The 18,446-nt window shown below is 42.5% G+C and overlaps 1 protein-coding gene across 3 annotated transcripts; it reads right to left on the bottom strand.

Annotated features, from left to right (window-relative positions):
• Positions 1 to 252: 252 nt before the first annotated feature.
• On the bottom strand, positions 253 to 18,436 carry dcaf6 (ddb1 and cul4 associated factor 6). 3 transcript variants are annotated; one of them, XM_089002863.1, is made up of 20 exons: positions 18,063 to 18,436; positions 16,811 to 16,872; positions 16,272 to 16,364; positions 14,856 to 15,041; positions 14,670 to 14,783; positions 13,532 to 13,667; positions 13,030 to 13,241; positions 11,419 to 11,512; positions 11,142 to 11,261; positions 9,988 to 10,284; positions 8,481 to 8,687; positions 7,306 to 7,365; positions 6,832 to 7,000; positions 6,395 to 6,712; positions 6,262 to 6,303; positions 4,445 to 4,583; positions 4,213 to 4,369; positions 4,051 to 4,139; positions 2,753 to 2,858; positions 253 to 1,746 (listed from the first exon to the last, which is right to left on the bottom strand). In XM_089002863.1, the coding sequence occupies exons 1-20, from the start codon at positions 18,148 to 18,150 to the stop codon at positions 1,688 to 1,690; spliced, it is 2,748 nt and encodes a 915-aa protein (XP_088858989.1). In that variant the 5' UTR covers positions 18,151 to 18,436; the 3' UTR covers positions 253 to 1,687. The 3 variants fall into 3 exon arrangements, with proteins under 3 accessions (XP_088858989.1, XP_088858990.1, XP_088858991.1); XM_089002864.1 differs by lacking the exon at positions 6,262 to 6,303; XM_089002865.1 differs by lacking the exon at positions 8,481 to 8,687 and having other exon boundaries at positions 18,063 to 18,435.
• Positions 18,437 to 18,446: the final 10 nt, after the last annotated feature.

The following is an 18,446-nucleotide window of genomic DNA, read 5'->3' as shown; positions in this document are numbered from 1 at the left end:
GGCTCTAGGGATACATATAGGGCCGAAACTACCAGTAAGACTTTAGTTTGCTGACGAAGCTTCTTGGATAAGAGGCCAAATGTCCGACACCCTCCAAGTATGAGATGACGGCTGAAGAAACCTTTTCAGCGATGGACCATTCCTGTACGACTGACAGCTTACACAGACCTTTAAATCTGACACCAGAGTCCCGAAGAAAATTCTGGGAGGATTTTATGCAGAAAACAAAGCGCTTCAGTCTTACCTCATAAGTTGTTTGTTTTCGTGCTTGTTTTTTTTTTAATTAAGTGAGGTGTAACCTGTGTTATTTTTTATCACATTGTCACTAAGGCTTGTATCAAGTTTCTATTAAAAAAAGTTACAGTGATGCTGTTTTTTTCCCCACATCACATGGAGTGCACAACTCATTTCTTTTCGGTGTCAATTAAAAATTTCTCCAATGAGTCCAAAATTCCTCAGGCCGGATCATCACCAGAACGTCCTCCTTCCACCACATCCCTCCTTTCCTCCAGCATCTCCAATGACTCCCTGTTAAACTTTTGATTTCACGATTATTCTGTTTACATTTAAAGCCATCCATAACCCTTATCTGTCTCTGTTCCCTCTCGGGCCCTCAGATCCTCATCCTCCCTCCACCTCTGTATGCCCTCTGCCCGTGTCACCACGATGGGGTGCAGTGCTTTCAGCACCCCAAACTCTGGAACTCACTTGCACCCAACATCCGTAATATTGACTCCCTTTCTACTTTCAAATCTCACCTCAAAACCAACCTGTTTAAACTTGCTTTTATGGTGTAGTATAATCTGCTGTTTTATTCATGATTTTGTTGTTTTATGTATTGTTTTTATTATAAAGCAGGGGTGTCAAAGTCATTTTTTTGCCGCGGGCCACATTGTAGTTATGGTTTCCTCTCGAGGGCCGTTATGAATTTGGGGAACCCATTAGAATGTTTAAATCCCTTCAAATATTACATATAGAGCACACAGCAAATGAATGAATAACTCGTTTTCAAATCTGAAGTCAAGAATAATGACTTTTATTGTGGTTGACATCCAAAAATATGAAATTTTGGCTCAAATTTTAGCAATCATCATGGAATTTAACAAGTTTGATATGCTTTCGCGGGCCGAAAAAAATGATGTGGGGGGCCGGATTTGGCCCGCGGGCCTTGACTTTGACACCTGTGTTGTAAAGTGTCCTTGGGTGTTCAGAAAGGCGCTTGTAAATTAAATGTATTAAGTGTAATGAGTCAACAAAATAGTACGACGGGGGAGTTTATCACATCTTTCAGATGCCTTGTAGCTTTATTTTTTTTCTCTCCAAAATTTCAAAAGATTTTAGAGAAGAGCCGTAATTTTGTTTTTGTTTTTTCCAACAAAAGCCGAAGCAAGTAACCCCCAAACCATTTACATCTCCCCGAATCCAACTTAACACTGAAAACCAATGATGCGCTGTTCGGACATTAGAATATTGCACTTAATCTGACACACCACCCACCTCTCAACAGCTGATGTATAAGGACACCTTTGCATTCAAGCACACGCAGTTCATCCTTTTACACGAACCTTGGTAAGAAAGTGTCTTTTAAAAAAAGTGGCGGGAAAGTGGGGCTTCAAAAGGTAGTATTCTTACACTTGTACAAAGAAGTGCTCTCCAGCAAAAAAAAAAAAAAAAAAAAGTCCAGCGCCTACAGTTCGTCCTCATTTTCTTGGCCTGAACCTTCAGAGCGTTCGCCTTCAAGACGATCTGGGAAAAGGGAAGGAGTTTGAGAGTGCACAGGTAAAAAGTGAAATACGGTAAAGTCTCGTTATATCGATATTCTCGGGAGTCGGAAAAAATATTGATATAAACCGACTATTAGTATAGCCGATCCTGCGCCGAACTGCATTAAAAAGGGGCATCCTTGATATGGAATGTAATTTTTTCCTTGAGTTCATGGATTGCATATCTAGCATGCTTTTGTACTGTAGTGAAGTGAAAAATAAACTCATGCGTTAAAGGACAACCGACGTCTCCGGACAAGTTGTGTCCATAAGTTGTAAAATGGCTTCAAATGACTTCTACTGAACATATTTTACAAAGATTCCACCGCATAGAGCTATATTTTACGTTTTAAGACTCGCGTTGAATATTCCGGAAGTCTTGTTTTTGAGTTGGTGACGAGTCCGTACGTGACGTCACTGAAGGAACGCCCCTGACCGGAAAAAAAGGACACATTGTAGCAGTCCTTCCATCACGTCAATGTATTTTGCTGTACTTGTTTGGTCTGAAAACTCAGTATAGGACCAAAAAGAGGCAGAAGAGGGCGACAAAGCTCCATATAAGGAATTTATCAGCCTCTGGAAACGGGCTTTTCTGATGTCAGTTAGGAAACAAAAAAGTGATGTTTTGTATATACACCCACCACCACCAGCCGTGGTGGGTGTGTATTATGAAAATAGTGCTCATTATAAGTTTTAATTTTCAAAAAATTGACGTTTGTAAGACGAAAAGTTTGTAAGATAAAGTGTTTGTAAGTTGAGGTCTCACTGTATCGATTCAGCTTGAAGCTGCTTTTGTATCGATATAAGCAGAGCAAATTGGCTGGCGGGAGATGAAAAGGGCACCGTCGTAACCGGATTATTGTTATAACCGGAACTAATTATATCATAAAAGACTCGAAATTTGCCGGGAAATGAAAATAAGCAGTAGTATCGATATAACCGATATCGATATAAACGAGACTTTACTGTAGCATGTGTAAAATGTGTACCTGATCGGATGTGATTGAGGGACGCCAGCATTCGCAGCATGAAGGAAGCAGGCACCGTGATTGTGTTCCTCGTCTCCTCCAGCATCAGCTCGTTTCGTGTTATGACCTGACAGGTGGAGCCAGTTAAAGGTTAAAAAATATATACAGTGAGACCTCAACTTACAAACACCTCAAATTACAAACTTTTTGTCTTACTAACGTCAAATTTCTGAAAATTAAACCTTATAATAAGCACTATTTTCATAATACACACCCACCACGGCTGGCGGAGTGATCTCCGGCGGAAGCACACGACCGAACAGCACCAGAGGTTAAATTACCAACAGTCCTTATGGAAGGTGACTCTCCTTCCATAAGCCATCACCGACCATCAAAAAGGTCAATAAAACTTTATTTTACAGCACAGTTTATTTCTTTAATTACAGCCCTCATGTAATGCGCCTCTCTTTCCAAACAGCAATTCCCTTTGACCTTCGACCTCCAACGCCATTCCATCAAGTCATAAATGACCATCACAAATGTAAATAAAGTGACTTTGTGATACAATTCAGTGTATTTCTTTCATTACAATACAATAGCACATTTATTATACATAGAATAAGATATGTTGTGTGTAGTTTTAAAGCTTATTTAGTTGAAAAGTATATTTTATGGAAACCCGGGAACGGATTATTCCCATTTTAATGGTTTCCTATGGGAATTCTTTTTTTGAGATACACACTTTTCGCCTTAGACACTCTTTCTGGGAACCAATTAAGTTCGTAAGTTGAGGTCTCACTGTATATTTCAATAATAATAATAATAATAATAATAATAATAATAATCAGTGTCAGAAACTCATGACAAAAAGTTAGCGGACACCAGGGCAGATAACTCTGAAAAGTTGCCTGCCTGGCCATAAAGTTGCCTGCCCCATTTTTCACAACTTGAAACACAATAAGTCGACCAATTGCAAAAAACGAAAAACAAAAACATTGTTGTGAAGTAAAAATGATTTATTTTTTTTTTTAATTAAGGAAGTAACTACCACAAATGCTCCCTTGCTGAATTTATGGTAAACATCCCTTGCTGAAGATTTAGCTCCAGTTGTCGTCCTGGTGCACAATGCAATGCTTACGTGACGTTGTCGGCTAAAAGCCACGTGGACCCCTCTTTCTAAGCGCCTTTCAAAACTCTCAAGTACACTTTACAGTCACGGTATGGTCCGAAGCATGAAACAGGCTTCTGATTGGCCGCCGTGCCGAGTATGCAAATTACCAAACGAACGTTCGTTTGGCAATTTGTCCCGGTTGTCATACCTCATCAGCAAGAACCCTGTTGAAAGACGGCGATTGCTCCAGCGGGGACCAGATTTTGATGTTGTAGTCTATCCCGGACGAGGCCAATACTGGACCGGAAGGGAGAAACAATGAGTGTGGTGGATCGCTAGCTACGTAGAAGGTTGCGAGAGGGACTCTCACTGGGGTCGTAGGGGTGCGGCTGAAGACAGTTGACCACGTGGTTGTCTGCCTCCAATAGCATGAGGTGCTCGGCAGTGTGCCGGTCCCAGATGAAGATGTGGCCGCAGTCGGAGCCACTCATCACAAACTTGTTGCCCCAGAAGCAGGACTCTTTTATCTGGCACAAGATAACCAGAACTGGACTCACACTAGCTTCAGAAACATCGGAGGCAGAAAGCAGCAGGACGCATACCATCGTGCGAGAGTTGCGGTGACCCTTGTAAACCATTTTGACCGATGGTCTCCTGATGTTCTGCGTCTCACTCTCCTCCATCTCTCTTCTCTCCTTCCTCCTACGAAACAACTCCTGGATGCGAGCCGCTGCCGAACGTCTGGAACGCCAGGAGAGCGTGCGGGTCAATACACGCGCTGCTTTTTGGGAACCTCATGCTTCTGATTTCGACTAATTCAAGCTTCTAACAGGCAAGACAAAAAAGTCAAAAGGACTCAAGCTCACAATATCCTGACCTCAGCGTAGGGGTCGGACAAAATATTTTTGTGCGCAGGTGTCAAAGTCAAGGACGGGGGGCCAAATCTAGTCCGCTACATCATTTTATTCAGCCCGTGAAAGCAAATCAAACTCGTTCAATCCAATGATGCTTGCTAAAGTCCGAACCAAAAGTTCATATCGTCCCATGCAAACCACAATAACAGTCATTCATCTTTACTTCAAATTTGAAAACTTCTTATTCATTCATTTGCTGTGCGTTCTGTATGTAATCTGTGGAGGGGATTAAACATTGGAATGGATTCCCCAAATTCATAATGGCCCTTAAAGGACAACCGACGTCTCCGGACAAGTTGCGTCCATAATTTGTAAAATGTCTTCAAATGAATTCTACTGAGCGTACAGTGAGACCTCAACGTACAAACACCTTATCTTACAAACTTTTCGTCTTACAAACGTCAAATTTCTGAAAATTAAACCTTATAATAAGCACTATTTTCATAATACACACCCACCACGGCTGGCGGAGTGATCTTCGGCGGAAGCACACGACTGAACAGCACCAGAGGTTAAGTTACCAACAGTCCTTATGGAAGGTGACTCTCCTTCCATAAGCCATCAACGACCATCAAAAAGGTCAATAAAACTTTATTTTACAGCGCAGTTTCTTTAATTACAGTCCTCATGTAATGCGCCTCTCTTGCCAAACAGCAATTCCCTTTGACCTTCGACCTCCAACGCCATTCCATCAAGCCATCAATGACCATCACAAATGTAAATAAAGTGACTTTATGATACAATGCAGTGTATTTCTTTCATTACAATACAATAGCACATTTATTATACATAGAATAAGGTATGTTGTATGTAGTTTTAAGGCTTATTTAGTTGAAAAGTATCTTTTATGGAAACCCGGGAACAGATTATTCCCATTTTAATGGTTTCCTATGGGATTTTTTTTTTTTTAGATACACACTTTTTGCCTTACGCACTCTGTCTGGGAACCAATTAAGTTCGTAAGTTGAGGTCTCACTGTATTTTACAAAGATTCCACCGCATATAGCTATATTTTACATTTTAAGACTCGCGCTGAATATTCCGGAAGTCTTGTTTTTGAATTGATGACAAGTCCTCAACCTACGTCACTGAAGGAACGCCCCTGACCGAAAAAAAAAAGGACACATTGTAGCAGTCCTTCCATCACGGCAATGCATTTTGCTGCACTTTGGTCTGAAAACTTCGTGTAGGACCGAAAAAAGGCAGAAGAGTGCGACAAAGCGACACTCTGCAAAGACTTCATGTCTCTGCAAATACTCAAAATCAAGTAACTGGGACTCTGATCCATGGGAAAAAAGTGTGATTTGGACAACACAGTATATCCTCCTCCGATTCCCACTCGTACTTGGGTCAATAATATATTCTTTTCCATCAGTAGTTTGAGTCAGACACGGTGCATCACACACTCGGTGGCGCTCATTTAGTCTTATTTAGCATGAGCATGCAGTTAGTTTAGTGCGTGTGCACGTGTGTGTAGTAGTCGGTCCCATGATACACAATGTTACCTGATCATTCTATCGCCTACTGCAGATCCTCTGGAATTTACTCTAAATGTGCAGTATGACATAACAATGATAAAACTTGCCAAATGTGAAACAGTACAAATTGAGATTGCGACAGCCGAACCGTCCAACGTACCTTTGGGCGTGTCCTCGAAACCTGGTTGACGGGATCAGGATGGGGTCGTCGTCGCTGTCGTCAGAGTCTTGGTTCCCCCTTGCGGGTTGGCTCCGGTTCTCATCCACCGCCGCAACCACACCCGGCCCATCGTCCCCCGGGGGCTCTTGTCTACGGCAGTCCCCCGAAGTTTCCGCAGGACTCCTGTCTTCAGACGAACCTTCCGGCGGCTCGCGTTGTTCCAGCACGGGGTTCTCTGCGGACACACTCTGTCGACTCTGCCCTGCGTCAGATGCTTTGGGACCGCCCCTGCCCTGAGAGCAGGATGCGCCGCTGCTCCTGAAGAAGCAAAATCGTTCCGCACAAATTTTCTCATCATCCCATGGGTCGTTTATTGCAGACTACAACTGTTCAGTTCAAGTGAACGCGTGAGATAAAAATGTCTTCTGTGGGCTTACCACTCGTCGGTGAAGTCCAGCTTGATGGTGCTGGCGGTGGTTCCTTCCGAGCTGTAATGCAGACTGAGCACCGGTTCCGCCGCGCCGGATCGGCTGGTGCTGGAGGTGGAAGGAGAGCTGCCGATGGCTGGCGGAGGAGCGTCGCCAGACTGTGAAACAGAGACGCCACCTGTGAGGCAAAAGTAAAGACACAAAGCATCAACACGAATGGTTCTTTAGAGCAGTTCAAATAATCTCAATCAATAGATATAAGTACAGTAAAGTCTCATAATATCGATATTGGTTATATCGATAGTACCGCTTATTACGATACTATTTCTATGAACGCAAGGAGAAAATTACATGCGAGCAGGGTCGGATATATCGATAGTCCCAGTTATATCGATATTTTTTCGGACTCCCGAGAATATCGATATAACGAGACTTTACTGTATTGTGCGCGTTGCCACTGGATTCAACGATTTCAAAGCGCACCCTGCTGCTCATCCAGAGTCATGGATCCCAGCTGCTTGTTTACCACCGACGAAGGGGAATCTGGAACACATGAATAAATAAAATGTGTCAAATGAACAACAAGCATCACCTGTGAGCCAAAACGTGAGCAACAGCCACGATGCAGAGGAATTGGAACACAAGCGACCAATTTATTGCATTGCGATCCTGTGCCTTAAAGGACAACCGACGACAAGTTGTGTCCATAATTTGTAAAATCACTTCAAATGACTTCTACTGAGCGTATTTTAATAAGATTCCACCGCATATAGCTATATTTTACGTTTCAAGACTCGCGCTGAATATTCAGGAAGTCTTGTTTTTGAGTTGGTGACGAGTCCGTACGTGACGTCACGAAAGGACCACCCACTGACCGTGAAAAGGACGCATTGTCGCATTGTCCTTCCATGTATTGTGCTGTACTGTTTTTTTGAAAACCTTGTGTTACACCCAAAAGCCGCCAGAGGGGGTCCAAGCGCCATTTAAGAATTTATCAGCCTGTGGAAACGGAGGTGACCACAGGATGTCGCCATTTTGTGCCTCTTTTTTTTTGTGAGAGATTGTCCCCCAATGTTGCCTCAAAATGGCCCAAATAAATTCTTTAATCGATTGCAAAGATGTATGCTTTGCTCATCAGGACTATTTGAATCATATTCATAACTGGATGTGTAACAAAAAAGCATATTCTCCGAATCTGAAGCCATTGTTTTGATTCACAAGCAATGCAAGACGTCTTGGCGTGACGTCACAAACGGGGGCGGGACTTTCTGAAACTGGCCACTTCCTGGTTCATTTTTTTGCAGATTTTGGGCACTTGAAGTCATTTTTATTGGTGTTTTGCATTTGACTAAAAATATCATACTGCATGTTTTGGGTATTTTAGATGCTATCAAACGTTTTTCTGGTGTCAGTTAAAAAACAAAAAATGTGACGTCGGTTGTCCTTTAAATTCAACACTAACTTGGCAATGTAGTTCAACGCTCTTCAACCTCCCCTCACCCATGACGGCAAACATGCAATGAGCACAACAGCAATCAGCCAAAGTTTACTTTTGGGAGAAAGAACTTCAATCATTTATAAAAGTGCTTCTAATGCAGTGGTTCTTAACCCGGGTTCGATTGAACCCGAAGACAAGAGGGGAAAGGGGTGAGGGAAACCTGTATGATACTGTGTCTCGGGAGCAGCAGCAGTGGCCTCCAGTCTTTGTGGGAGTGCAGAGGAAGAGGAGAAGGAGGAAGAGGAGGAGGAAGAGGAGGCAGAAGAAGGGGTTGCTCGCCGCCCCTGTCCTGGGGGGTCAGCCAGGCGAAGTAATCTCTGCAAACGCCTACAAACTAGACTTATAGGCAGCCGATGAGGGCCGTACTCTGACGGAAAGGGGGAAGGAGAAAGGGTCGAGGTTATGGAAGGAGGAGTGGGGTGATAACAGGAAATGGAGGACATGATAGTGAAACACTATAAGGAGATGTATGATGATGTATGTTTTTTTCCAAATCCATTTGAAAGTACACACTTTTTATTGTTTTATTTCATTTTTTTTTTTAAACTAAGCCTGAGTTTGGCTGAGCCACAGACTCGGAAATCTCAGAGTTGCCCAGTTCAAAGGGAAGTGCGCCCCAATGATGGGTTACTACTGTGATAAAGCATTCACCAACATACAAATAACAAAGACTTTTTTTGTGTGTTTACCAGATAAGATGAGACCTGGCCTTAAATCTAGTATTTCTTCTTCTAGTACTACATCAAGTTGCGTTTTCTTCTCAATATTTTTTACCCAAACATGAACAAAATATAGCTAGCCAGCTAGCCGCCTGTATAGCCAAATAGCTCGCTAGCCAGATAGCTAGCTAGCTAGATAAAAAAATAATCAATACATTAAAGGACATCCGATGCCTCCGGACAAGTTGTGTCCATAATTTGTAAAATCACTTCAAATGACTTCTACTGAGCGTATTTTACAAAGATTCCACCGCATATAGCTATATTTTACGTTTTAAGACTCGCGCTGAATATTCAGGAAGTCTTGTTTGTGAGTTGGTGATGAGTCCGTACGTGACGTCACTAAAGGACCGCCCCCAGACGGAAAAAAAGACACATTGTAGCAGTCCTTCCATCACATCAATGTATTTTGCTGTACACAAATTTCCAGCAGACAAATCAGCACATTTCCAACGGAGCTTGGGCGCCATCTTGTGCATTTTCTGTGACGCTACACGTCAGTCCATATGCCTCAAAATGACCCAGAAGAACTTCTTTAATCTATTGCAAACATGTATGCTTTCCTCTTCAGAACTATTTGAATCATATTCATAACTGGATGAGTAATAAGAAAGCATCTTCTCTGAATTTGAAGCCATTGTTTTGATTCTCGAGCAAGGCAAGACATCTTAGCGTGATGTCACGAACTGGGGGGAGGGACTTTCTGAAAATGCCCAATTCGCAGCTCAATTTTTTGCAGTTTTAGCATACTTAAATTTTATTTTAATTTTATTGGTGTTTTGCATTTGACTAAAAATATCAGCCTGCGTGTTTTGGGTATTTTAGATGCTATAAAACGTTTTTCTGGTGTCAGTTAGGAAACAAAAAAAATGGTGTCGGTTGTCCTTTAATTTTTAAAAAAGGGAATTTTCCCCTTCTATAAGACACATGACAGGTATATATACTTACCGGAGGGTGCTGTTTCCGACAAAGTTGTCGCCGTGGTCCTGACAGTTGGGGTCTGTCTCCGTGACTCAGAGGATGAAGATGCTGACCTCTCAACTGATGATGTGCTGGAAGAGGCAGAAGGTACGGTAGAAGCTGACGATGACGCAGATGAGGAAGAGGACGCAGGTGAGGGCGCCATTGCAGAAGGACTGGTTTGTACATCCGAAGAGTTGGCTTCCGCCGGGCTCTCTGAGGTGTTGCTCCCCTGGTTGGCGGCCCTTTCGGTGGCAGGAGGAATATTCTGGTGAACACCCATTGCTGAAAGCAAAGAGATTGAAAAGTAAATATCACAAACATTTTTTTAGGTAAAACCAATACTGATTTCTTTTATTAACTCATTCACTGCCAGATGCGCAAAAAATGTGGTGACTCCAGTGCCAGTCACTGGAATTCCAGGACCCACAAAATATTGAGTTTTAGGACTACATAAACATTCAATGCAATATAAGAAACCTTAGATTCTCTTCTTTCATCACAAAAAAAAGTTAATTCCTAAATTAGATGGGTCCTAAATTATACGAAGGCTGTCCAAAATACAATGCAATACATACATATTGGTTTATTTAGTGCTTTAACAACAGCTGAAGCTGGAACAAAGCGCCATAATGGAGAAAAGGGAAATGCTTCCCCCTTGCGGAAAGGAAAAAACATTGCCATAGGCCACAGGTGTCAAAGTCAAGGCCCGCGGGCCAAATCTGGCCCGCCACATCATTTTTTTCGGCCCGCGAAAGCAAATCAAACTTGTTAAATTCCATGATGATTGCTAAAATCTGAGCCAAAATTTTTGCATGTCAACCACAATAAAAGTCATTATTCTTGACTTCAGATTTCAAAACGAGTTATTCATTAATTTGCTGTGTGCTTTATATGTAATATTTGAAGGGATTTAAACATTCTAATGGGTTCCCCAAATTCATAACGGCCCTCGAGAGGAAACCATAACTACAATGTGGCCCGCGGCAAAAAATGACTTTGACACCCCTGCCATAGACCATTGCAGGCACTTTATCAGCATCCAAACAAGAAAAACAAAACCCGAACAGATTCGGGAATGGCGCTCTGCGTCATATGTTCAATTCCCGAATACATTCGTGAATGAGTTTTAAAAAATTCACCCCGGGGTCGCGACTGAGGACGAGTTCCTCGACTGCTCTGAGCCTCACTGGCTTCTTCGAACCAGCGTGACAACATGTCCGACATCCTCTGCATGAGGGACACGTTGGGGCTCTGCTCCCCTAAACAAGAACAACAAAAGAGTAACAACTGTGGTGTGTAGTCAATGAGTGGATTATGTTTGTTTGACCTTATTCTGACCCATTGGAAAAACAACCACGGGAGATACAGTCCGTTTGCAGGTGTCATGGAGGTTGCGGTCAACAGTGATATACATACCATCTCGCTCCCTCTCACTCTCGGGACGAGCTCGTGGTCCGGTGTCCGACCAGTCACCTCGCAGACGGAGGCGCTTCACTGGCGGCTGCCTAAGCTGTGGAAACAACACGCGCACGGAGACCGAGAGATTAGTAGTTTGTCAGTCATAGCGTGTTCAAAAATAGCTGCGGTGTCAAAAGTCAAATAGTGCAGATCTCGGTCAGTCGACCCCGTCCGTCTCACGCAGCACTCTGCCCGTTCCTATTCTGTCCCCATCGCTCGAGGGGCCAGAAATAGAAGATGGTGGAGGTCGACCACTTCAATGTAGAAGTCGGGCAGACTCAATCAGAGGAAGTAGAGATACAGGTGGAGGGGTGTGTGTGTGTGAGGGGGCACTCACAACACCAGTTATAACAGAACATCCACTCGAACTATTTGAGGCGAGTGGGAACGCAGTGTGCGTGGGTTGCTCTATTTGGAAAGGAATGTTGGGTCGCCATCTCGCCACAGCTGAACTCATGAGACTTTGAAACACTAGCAGCATGATTGAGCACATTTCGGACGCAATTCCTCGGACGGATCCCCTTTCTAAGTCATTGCTTGACACTGAATCCGCAGTTCAAACAAGATGATAGGAGGCCTTTTTTTTCTTTTCGCCTTACTTTGATTTTTGGGCCGGCTTGTTTTCATCTAGCTACCTTTGGAGCAGGGGTGCCAAACAATGATATATCCGATCCTGCGCCAAACTGCATTAAAAGTGGGCAATAAATAGGGGATCTTTGATATGGCATGTAATTTTCTCCTTGAGCTCAGGGATTGTGTATCAAGCATGCTTTTGTACTGTAGTAAAGTGAAAAATCAACTTATGCATTAAATAAAACCATCATTTTTTATTTTCATAATGCACTCTTGCAATAGTGACTTTCCGGAAGTCTTGTTTTTGAATTGGTGACGAGTCCTCACGTCACGTCACTGAAGGAACGCCCCTGACCGAGAAAGGATACACTGTTGCAGTGCTTTAATCACGTCAATGCATTTTGCCGTACTTTGTTTGGTCTGAAAACTTTGTGTTGATCCGTGTTGATGGCAAAATTTGAAGAATTAGAAGAACACAAATAACGCAATGGTGAATCCTTGTGTGCTGTGACAAAAATGTTGAGCCCATTTCCACACGGAGCTTTGTCGCCATCTACTGCCTTTTTTGGTTGCATCAATCCCCCCCCCTCCGATGCCTCAAAATGACACGGAATAAATTCTTTAATCGATTGCAAACATGTATGCTTTCTTCTTCAGAACTATTTGAATCATATTCATAACTGGATGAGTAACAACAAAGCATGTTCTCCAAATCTGAAGCCATTGTTTTGTTTCTCGAGCAAGGCAAGGCGTCCTGTCGTGACGTCACAAAAAAGGGGGCGGGGCCTTCTGAAACTGGCCACTTCCGGGTTCAATTTTTTTTGCAGTTTCAGCACACTTTAAGTCATCTTTATTGGTGTTTTGCATTTGACTAAAAATATCATATTGCGTGTTTTGGTTATTTTAGATGCTAGAAAACGTTTTGCTGATGTCAGTTAGGAAACAAAAAAGTGATGTCGGTTGTCCTTTAAGACATACAATTCTTCTGGTGCTTACCTCATCCCTCCTCTCCTCTGAGGGGCCCTTCAGCTCTCGGGCCTGGTCGTCTTTGGGGTCAAACAGGTAGATGTAGTCGGATGAATAGCTGACCAGCACCTCCTGGCCATCCTCGCTGTAGCACAGCGACGTCACGCGACACGACTTATTGGACAGATGAGCTGGAACAAACCTCACACACATGCCCGTCGTCCCCCGGCCCATGTAGTTGCCTACAAAAGGGATGAATTGCTTTATCGTTTCATCTTTCGACATTGCAGGAAACACAATGTCAACCGATGGAATTTGGTTACATCTCCCCAGCCAACCATTCAATTGCAATTAGATGCAAACAATGTAATGAGGCTTGAATTATTCCAATCACGAAACCAGAACGCGATTCCATTTGCCGAAGAATAAGGGGATTCGAACCATTTCCTACAACTATGGGACTTGTTTGTTCACATTCAAACTTCAGCATTCCAATAAAGGCGACAAGTCATTATTTTCCCATTATCCTTACCTGTGGCCCTTGTGCCGAGCAGCCGTCTGTCATAGATGCGCACAGAGCTGTCCGAACAGCCCACCGCCAGGTAGTAGGGCATCAGCGGCGAGATTGAGATGGACGTTGCTGCTCTGCGGCAATTGATCAGGATGTCCTGACAAACAGAAAGCAGAAACAGAAAGCAGAATTCCTGATTGCTTGTAGAGGGGTCGACAATGCGATGGTTGCATTCGCAAATGCTCCCGTTTTTTTCAATGTATGTCGGGAAAAAGTTAATGAACTCTCCGATGAGCGCAACGTAAGCTTGAAAAAACTGAATTAGAAGCAAAAAAACAACAACAAAAAACAATGGTGTGATTGAAACATTTGTTCTTCTAGCACAGGCGTGTCAAAGTCATTTTTTGCCGCAGGCCACATTGTAGTTATGGTTTCCTCTCGAGGGGCGTTATGAATTTGGGGAACCCATTAGAACACAGGTGTTAAAGTCAAGGCCCGGGGGCCAAATCCGTCCCGCCACATATTTTTTTTCGGCCCGCGAAAGCAAATCAAGCTTGTGAACTTGTCCATCATACTTGCTAAAATCCTAACCAAAATGTCATATTTTTGGATGTAAACCACAATAAGTCATTTTTCTTGACTTCAGATTTAAAAATTAGTTGTTAATTATTTTAATTAGTGCTTTGTATGTAATATGTCGAGGGGATTAAACATTCTAATGGCTTCCCCAAATTCATAGCGGCCCTCGGGAGGAAACCATATCTACAATGTGGCCCGCGGCAAAAAACGACTTTGACACCCCTGCATTAGAATGTTTAAATCCCTTCAAATATTACATATAGAGCACACAGCAAATTAATGAATAACTCGTTTTCAAATCTGAAGTCAAGAATAATGACTTTTATTGTGGTTGACATCCAAAAATATGACATTTTGGCTCAGATTTTAGCAATCATCATGGAATTTAACAAGTTTGATTTGCTTTCACGGGCCGAAAAAAATAATGTGGCGGGCCGGATTTGGCCCGAGGGCCTTCACTTTGACACCTGTGTTCAAGCAGGATGACATCAACTCGACTTAATTCGCGGTTCAACAAAACAAAAAAGTAGAACCGTAATTATCAAACAAATTGTGACACATGAAACGGACGTCACCGTACATCTTTGCAGTCCTCTTTCATGCAGCTGGTTTTCATGCGGAGGTCGAACCATCGCACAGTGCCATCCTCCCCGCAGGACAGGAAGGTGTAGGGGTCGTTTGGTACTGTCATAATCTGGCAACGCAGCAAACGACGACGTTGGAAAAACAACGTTGCCAACAGAAGAATTTCTGACGCTTTGTTTACCTCATACGCGGTGCCGTAATGGCAGGTAAACTGACACTGTTTGTTGAAATCTGCACTCTTTTCTGTGTGGGTATAGTAGAGGATTCCATCCCCAGAGCAGGAGATGATCTCCTGGTCATTGGTGTGAGGCATGAACTTTGCACTGAAGATATTGGCCCGGTGGCCAGAGCGGATTGACTTTTTGACCTGAGGACGTCGGGCAAAACAAGTTGGCGCTAAAAAGTGGGAACAGTAACAGTTTCATCATTTTTTTTTCAGACTACCGTAATTTCCGGACTATAGAGCGCACTCGATTATAAGCCGCACCCACCACATTTTAAGAGGAAACCCGATTCTATACATACACAAGCCGCACCTGTATATAAGTCGCATGTGCTTTTATTACCTGGGAAAGCTTTATTCGTCTTTTTACATTTCTCCCGTTCTTCCCGCTGCCGTTTTCAGCGTCTCACCATCGATTCGTTTATGCGCAGCAGCTCAGTTTCCTTCTTTATCGGACTGCTCAATTGCTTTGAGCTTGAAAGCTGCGTTATATGCGTCTTTCATTTTGCATTTTCCATAATGAGGGTATCTTCACGCTAATTTAATTTATGGTCAAGACAAGAAGATGCAGTCTTCTTCGACGCATATACAGTGAGACCTCAACTTACAAACACCTTATCTTAAAAACTTTTCGTCTTACAAACGTCAAATTTATGAAAATTAAACCTTATAATAAGCACTATTTTCATAATACACACCCACCACGGTTGGCGGAGTGATCTTCAGCGGACGCACACGGCCGGACAGCACCAGACGTGAAGTTACCAACAGTCCTTATGGACCATCAAAAAGGTAAATACAACTTTATTTTACAGCACGGTTTATTTCTTTAATTACAGTCCTCATGTAATGCGCCTCTCTTTCCAAACAGCAATTCCCTTTGACCTCCAATGCTATTCCATCAAGCCATCAATGACCATCACAAATGCAAATAAAGTGACTTTATGATACAATGCAGTGTATTTCTTTCATTACAATACAATAGCAGATTTATTATACATAGAATAAGGTATTTTGTGTGTAGTTTTAAGGCTTATTTAGTTGAAAAGTATATTTTATGGAAACCCGGGAACGGATTATTCCCATTTTAATGGTTTCCTATGGGAATTTTTTTTGAGATACACACTTTTCGCCTTGCACACTCTGTCTGGTAACCAATTAAGTTCGTAAATTGAGGTCTCACTGTATTCCACCGGTCTAAATCTTCCCTTTTCTACTCGCTGGCGGCCGTTAGAAAAATTACATAAATTGGCTGCATCACTGAATAAGCCGCAGGGTTGAAAGTTTGGGAAAAAAGTAGCGGCTTATAGTTCGGAATTTACGGTATTTCAACTTCTTTTTTTTCACCCAATTTCCAAAATGTTCTATGCACACCTTTTTGTTGTATGGGTTAGTAATGGCCAGGAAGGTGTCATCAGAACCTGATAAAATGTATTCGCCCGTATCATTCCATGATATCGTGTTGACCTGTGAGGGAGCAGAAGAGACAGCACACAGTGAACAGACATTCAATGAGGAAAAACTCAAGTCAGTTTTTCTGATGTCAGTTAAAAAACAAAAAAGTGACGTCGGTTGCCCTTTAAAGTACAAGTTTAATGACAATGTGACTGAATGTTTGAATGTGACTTTATGAAATTGAACCGTATTAAAGGTTTGCGTCCGTTTTCCAAGGACCGCACTTCTTTGTCATTCCGCAAACATTTCAGTGTTTTGTCAAAAAATCAACCAAACAGTCTCATACAGACAATCCATAAAAGTATGTTTTTTTGTATCCGGGCTTGTCAGATGTAATGATAAAAACGGGACAAGTTAAAATGTTGTTTGAGTGTTGGTGAAACGGTTCGACATGACTCTTCTGTCAGTTTGGGTTTCTCTCAGACTGAAGTCAACGGTCGAAAGTAGGAAGTACTCACACATCCATCGTGTATGTTCAGCGTTGCCTCTAGTTTCAGTCTCTGAACGAACTCTCTTCTACCTGTAGATTCCAAAGGAAATACGTTTTCGGACTTCTGACAGTTGTAGGGCAAACATGTACACATAAGAATAAAATCTGAGAATTAAAAAAGTGCTTAGCAAGATTGTATTAGTGTTGTGAAACTTCTCTTCCCTCACTCTACAGGGCATAATTAACACATCGAGATAGAGAGTCTGGGTGTTTATTACACAATAACGATTATAATAATAATGAAAAAGTTGGGTTGGTATTATTTTAGTTAGCGCGATGTGTTAAAGACAAGCAACAAACTGTCTGTCTGCCACACATGCACATTGAATTTCGTCTATTAATTTATTGCACTGATTCATCACAATGTAATTTAATTTATTGCTGCTACAAGAAAGTGCATGGTGAAATTTTATAGAATATAAATGTATCATTTAAGTGAATAGGACAGCAAAACAAGGTAAACGTGTCTCTTGGGTTTAGTCCTGAAAACACCGTCCGTAGTATTAATAAACAATTGCCACAATTTTCGGTTTTCCACAACGTTCACATTACAGAACTATTATTGATCAACAAGCAGTCACTAAAGAGTTTTTTTTTATTTAAGTCCTTTCTTTTCTTCAGCATGGGGTTCGGTGAAGTGCACACGAATGTTATGGAAGTGCATGATCTATTTGCTAAAGTTTGGCGCTCTGTGGGAGAATCACATTTTAAATGTGGGTCTTGATTTGACAAAAAAAAAAAAAACACTGTGTGAATTAATTTTTGGGAGGCAAAAATCTGGGATTGGAACACAAGCCACAAGTTGTCCCTCGTATCCTTTTCCAAGCTAAATATAAACTGGGGGTGCTGCTGCTGTTTATGCTGCTAGTTTCTCTACTGCGGCTGCTGCAATGTAACTGAACACAATGAGAGCTTTAAGTTGTCAAGCTAAATACGGCAGTGACTAAAACTGCACCTGCCGCACCTATTCGGGGCTTTGGTCTTTACTTAGACTCAATCAGGTGTAAACAGCTCGACGACACCGTATATAGGACCAATAGCAGCGATAAGCAATTAGTAAATAATGTGCAGATCTATTTCTGAAGAACACAAATGTGATAGTTCGCGCAGGTGCTGGACATGCAGTGTTCTTTGTAGTAAACATTAGGAAGAGGAAGATATCGTGACATGGGCGACAATCTCCAAACACGCTAGCTTTCCCCACTTTGTTCCATTCTTACCTAAATAACTTGTCCGAATGTTGTTTGGCTCGCTGTATCCGATGAGGCGTTTATTTACATCCCATACCAGGTTGCCAGAGCAGGACATGGTGACCGAGGGTGGTTTTTAATAAACAACAACATTGACATTTAAGCTAATCGCCTCGGGGATTTCTTTGGCTATCGGTCCCTTTCAGTCGGGACGGTGCTAACGTTAGCTAGTCGCCATCGTGCAGAGTTTCATGACGGGAATTTGAGTGGGTCCCCGATTCCCGTCCGGGCAGTCGCTTCGTGATAGTAGCCAGTCAACTCTCCTACTCCCTGTGGGAGTAACGGAGCGTCCCGTAAGACTGGCCTGTTTTATTTTGTCACTCAGGCAGGCGAACGATCAGCTGTGTCAAAACA

Source organism: Hippocampus bargibanti, linkage group LG08 (assembly GCF_051943395.1).
Source record: "Hippocampus bargibanti isolate YZ-2025 linkage group LG08, ASM5194339v1, whole genome shotgun sequence".
NCBI classification, from domain to species: Eukaryota; Metazoa; Chordata; class Actinopteri; order Syngnathiformes; family Syngnathidae; genus Hippocampus; species Hippocampus bargibanti.
This window is presented reverse-complemented; position numbering and strand designations above follow the sequence as displayed.